At 36.1% G+C, this 4,679-nt stretch overlaps 1 protein-coding gene across 1 annotated transcript; it reads left to right on the top strand.

Annotated features, from left to right (window-relative positions):
- Positions 1-1,162, top strand: LOC18991738 (60S ribosomal protein L9-1). Its single transcript, XM_006415059.2, has 3 exons — positions 1-425; positions 522-644; positions 852-1,162. The coding sequence occupies exons 1-3, from the start codon at positions 51-53 to the stop codon at positions 936-938; spliced, it is 585 nt and encodes a 194-aa protein (XP_006415122.1). The 5' UTR covers positions 1-50; the 3' UTR covers positions 939-1,162.
- The last annotated feature ends 3,517 nt before the right edge of the window (positions 1,163-4,679 follow it).

Below are 4,679 nucleotides of genomic sequence, written 5' to 3'. Positions count from 1 at the left end.
GCCGTGGTGCAAACAAGAGACACAGCCAGAGAGACAGACAGCGAGAGAAGATGAAGACGATTCTATCTTCGGAGACGATGGACATTCCCGACGGCGTTAGCATCAAAGTTAACGCTAAAGTGATCGAAGTTGAAGGACCTCGCGGCAAGCTCGTCCGCGATTTCAAGCATCTCAATCTCGATTTCCAGCTAATCAAGGACGAAGAGACTGGGAAACGAAAGCTCAAGATCGATTCGTGGTTTGGATCGCGCAAATCAAGCGCTTCCATCAGAACAGCTCTTAGCCACGTCGATAATCTCATCTCCGGCGTAACCAGAGGTTTCCGATACAAGATGAGGTTCGTGTACGCTCATTTTCCCATCAACGCTTCAATCAGCGGCGATAACAAGTCCATTGAGATCCGTAACTTCCTTGGCGAGAAGAAGGTTTGTGTTTTTTCTTTAATTCTCGTAATGGAAAATGGATTGCCAATAGATTCAAGTGTTTTCACTGACGTTACATTTTTTAATTGGAATCAACAGGTGAGGAAGGTAGAGATGTTGGATGGTGTGACCATTGTTCGATCTGAGAAAGTTAAGGATGAGATTGTTCTTGATGGTAACGATATCGAGCTCGTCTCAAGGTCTTGCGCTTTGATCAACCAGGTACTGTTCTTACTAACAGATTCCAAATTCATGTGAAATGAGCTAACTTGACCGAATTTAGACAGAAAGTTTCGAGTTTTTGCATATTTGGTTGATGGTTTTTGATTTTGGGATCACATTTTGCCATAGTGAAACCGTATTTGATTAGTCAGTGATTTAATTTATCGTAAATCTGTTTAAGGGTCTTTTGTATATGTGATTGTGCAGAAATGTCACGTCAAGAAGAAGGATATCAGGAAGTTTCTTGATGGTATCTATGTTAGCGAGAAGAGCAAGATCGTTGAGGAGGAATAAGACCAATATATTTATTCTCGTTCTTTGTCTTTTGAATGTTTAGTTTTTGTTTTACAGACCAAATCCAAATCCTCCGGTGTTGCAAAACTTGGTCTTTTTTGTTCGAGATTTTTTTATTTTATTTATTTCTGCACAAGTTTTGGAGACAACAATCTCTTTAATCCCCTCTCACTCTCTTTTATTTTCCTAATTAAATCTATGAAATTTGGAATAATGAGTTTTTTAAGTCTCACTCAGATCAATATCAACCTCAGAAAGTGCAATTGCAACACAATCTTTTATCAAACTTCATCTCATAATTGCCCTTAAACCTAAAAAATTAAAAGTAATTTTGGCTTTGGTTTACCTAAAGATTATAAAGAGATTGGCCACGAAGCTTTAATGGTTAGAGGAAGTACACTGTATGGATTGGTGTTTGGTTACGTACCTTGTTCGGAAATCTTTAAATGTGTGTGATGTTTCAGTGATGTACTGATGTACATCCAAAGTATTGATGTTTGGTTACGTACCTTTGCTCGGAAATGCAGATGTGGATATCAAAGGCAGAATGTGAGGAATCAGGATTGGCCATTGTTCATAGGAAGTGCTTTTAGACAAGCTCTTGGAGGGTTTATGATTTTTCGGCTTGTTGATTGATGAATGTGGTGGCTAAAGGTGAATATCTTTGGTCCAAGCTTATTTTTGTTCCTTAATAATTGTTTATGTATGTTTGTGAAAAGTGGAGTTGGGTGTGAGTAATTATATCCAAATGTTCGACTGTTTCTGTATTGATTGTGTTAAATGTTGAGTTCGAGTTTGTTCGGAAAGTAGAACAAAATGACTAATAATGGTTGTTCGGAACAAAATTGTAAGATCTATGAGATGGTTAATTCTAAATGGACAATGCTCATTAGAAAAATTTAAGTTTGCATGACTTCAACAAACCCATAGATGAGTGATTCAAATTTGAAGAGGCAAATACATCTACCAATATCAGTGCTAAAAAAAATAAGCATTCATGCATGCCAGCATAATGATTAAAGAATGCATATGAGGGCTTTCGAAAGATAGATTAATGACCACAGCTATATATGGATATCTAAAAATGTTTGTTATGAGAGGTAGATTGAGCTATCTTGAAAAGATAACATGTTCATGTCATGATATCTTAAAGACACAAAAGGATAGTCTTTTAAAATACTATCTAACGTTAAAATTGTTGGGAATCAATCCAAAGTCCCACATCGGAAGTTTAAACCAATATGGTCTAGTATATAAGTAATGTCTAACTCTAATTAGTATGAGGCCTTTTGGGAAGGAGCCCAAAACCAAATCCGTGCGGGCTTTGCCTGTTGGGTCCAAAGCGGACAATATCATACTAATTAGGGAAGTTGGACATGGGCTTAGAAAAGCCCAATAAATGGTATCAGAGCTTAGGTCAAAGAAAAATGGACCTGAAGAAGTTGAATCGGACTGAATGTTCGGTGTGGGAGAGAAACCTTCAAAAGTGACCTTCCGATTAAGAAGTACAAGATGGTACTAAGTATCATGTAGGTTGAAAATCAAGAGTTATAGGGTCTTTGGCTTGAGGGGAAGATTGTTGGGAATCAATCCAAAGTCCCACATCGGAAGTTTAGACCAATATGGTCTAGTATATAAGTAATGTCCAACTCTAATTAGTATGAGGCCTTTTGGGAAGGAGCCCAAAACCAAATCCGTGCGGGCTTTGCCTGTTGGGTCCAAAACGGACAATATCATACTAATTAGGAAAGTTGGACATGGGCTTAGAAAAGCCCAATAAAAATTAGATAGAAAATCACATAAGTAGCTAGAGAAATGAGAAGTAAGAGAAAGAAGATGGATGTTAACCATGTACATCAGTGAACCTCTAAAAGAGGTTCTTTAGAATTATTATTATTTTTTGGATTTAAGAAAAGTGAAGAATTTGTGTTAATTTTGGGGTTTTATTGGTGAACTCTTAAAATGATTTACCAAGAATAAAAAAAAAAAGTTATTTTAAATTTTTTATTTTGCTAATTAATTTAAATACACATTTTTATAAAACAAAATTACAATTCATTACATGAAATTTAAATTAAAAATACAACATATAGATTTTTGAAAGTGTAAAACATTTAGTTCTACTATTGAGATATACCAAATTTATTCCAGATATTCTCAACTAAATCCGCTTTCAATCGTTCATGTAGCTGTTTATCACGGACTTGATTTCGAACCTCCATCATATTTTCAATATTTGTAGGAATATCTGTATAATACGTCATATCGATTTGCAAATTTCTGCTTCCTTCTCCTTGTTCGAAATCTGATATATCATAATGAGTGTAGCCATTTCGTTCGTTTTCTACTATCATATTGTGCAATATGATAGATGCTCGCATAATCTTGCCAATTTTTTCTTTATCCCATAAAAGAGCTAGATTTTTGATAATTGTAAATCGAGCTTGTAGAACTCCAAAAGCACGTTCGACATCGTTTCGTACGGATTCTTGACATGTAGCAAATAACGTTGCTTTGGAATCTTGAGGAAGTTGCATAGATTGTATAAAAGTTTTCCATTTGGGATAAATACCATCTGTGAGATAGTACGACAAACGATACTCGTTACCGTTGACCCAATATATCACTTTTGGAGCTCGACCTTGTAATAAGTCATCAAAAATGAGTGAATGATCAAGAACGTTAATATCATTTAATGTACCTGGAGGTCCAAAAAACGTGTGTCATATCCAAAGATCTTGTGATGCTACTGCCCCTAAGATGATTGTCAGTTTTCCGAAACCACGTGAATATTGCCCTTTCCAAACGGTAGAACAATTCTTCCACTTCCAATGCATACAATCAATGCTTCCTATTATCCCGGAAAATCCATGTATCTCTCCAATATCGAGTAGTCATTGAAGGTTTTCTGGTGTGGGTCTTCTGAGGTACTCATCGCCGAACAAGTGTATCATTCCTTCAGTGAAATTTTCCAAGCATAACAGTGCCGTACTTACACCGAGCTGGAGATATTCGTCAACTGCGTCAGCTGCCGAACCATATGCCATCATACGAATTGCTGTCGTACACTTTTGTAGTCTGGATAACTTCATTGGAGAGGCAGTCAACAATACGCATGAACAAGTCCTTGTTCATTCTAAAATAACGTCGAAATAGATTTGGTGGGTAGGTTGCACCATCATTGAAGTAGTCGTTCCATAATCGGTTGTGGCCTTGTTCTCACTCTCTTTCAATGTATGCTCTTTTCTTCTTAGTTTTTTTTTCTGCATGCCGATTAAGACCTGCATCGAACATAGTATCAAAATTTTGATCGAAGATCTCATCGAAACTTTCATCAAATGAATCATCAAATGAGTCAGCCAATCCATAGCTTGAAGATGCTGCCATAATGTTTGTGTAAACAGATAAAGATTTTGGTATAGGAATGATATTATTAGGATTTGATAAAGGGATTATGAATTTAAAGTGGAGGAAACAAGTGGAGAGTGAGACTTGGCTTATAAAACAAGATGTGGTTTTCGATATTGGGAAACAAAAGGAGGTAGAATGAACTTAAAAAAAATATGAATGGAGATATAATTGTTTAATCATTTCACACAACAAATTTGTACACGTCAAAACTAAACATATGTGGCTTCCAAGCACGTTTGAGAACATATGGTATACATTACACTAGAAAAATTTGTGGTTTACTAAACAATAAAACAAAAGCAATGGACACTTCATTTTGTTTGCATCTGA

This window comes from Eutrema salsugineum, unplaced genomic scaffold (genome assembly GCF_000478725.1).
Source record: "Eutrema salsugineum unplaced genomic scaffold, Eutsalg1_0 scaffold_5, whole genome shotgun sequence".
Classification (NCBI taxonomy): Eukaryota; Viridiplantae; Streptophyta; class Magnoliopsida; order Brassicales; family Brassicaceae; genus Eutrema; species Eutrema salsugineum.
Note: the sequence above shows the minus strand (reverse complement) of the source record. Positions and strands in the feature narration are given on the sequence as shown.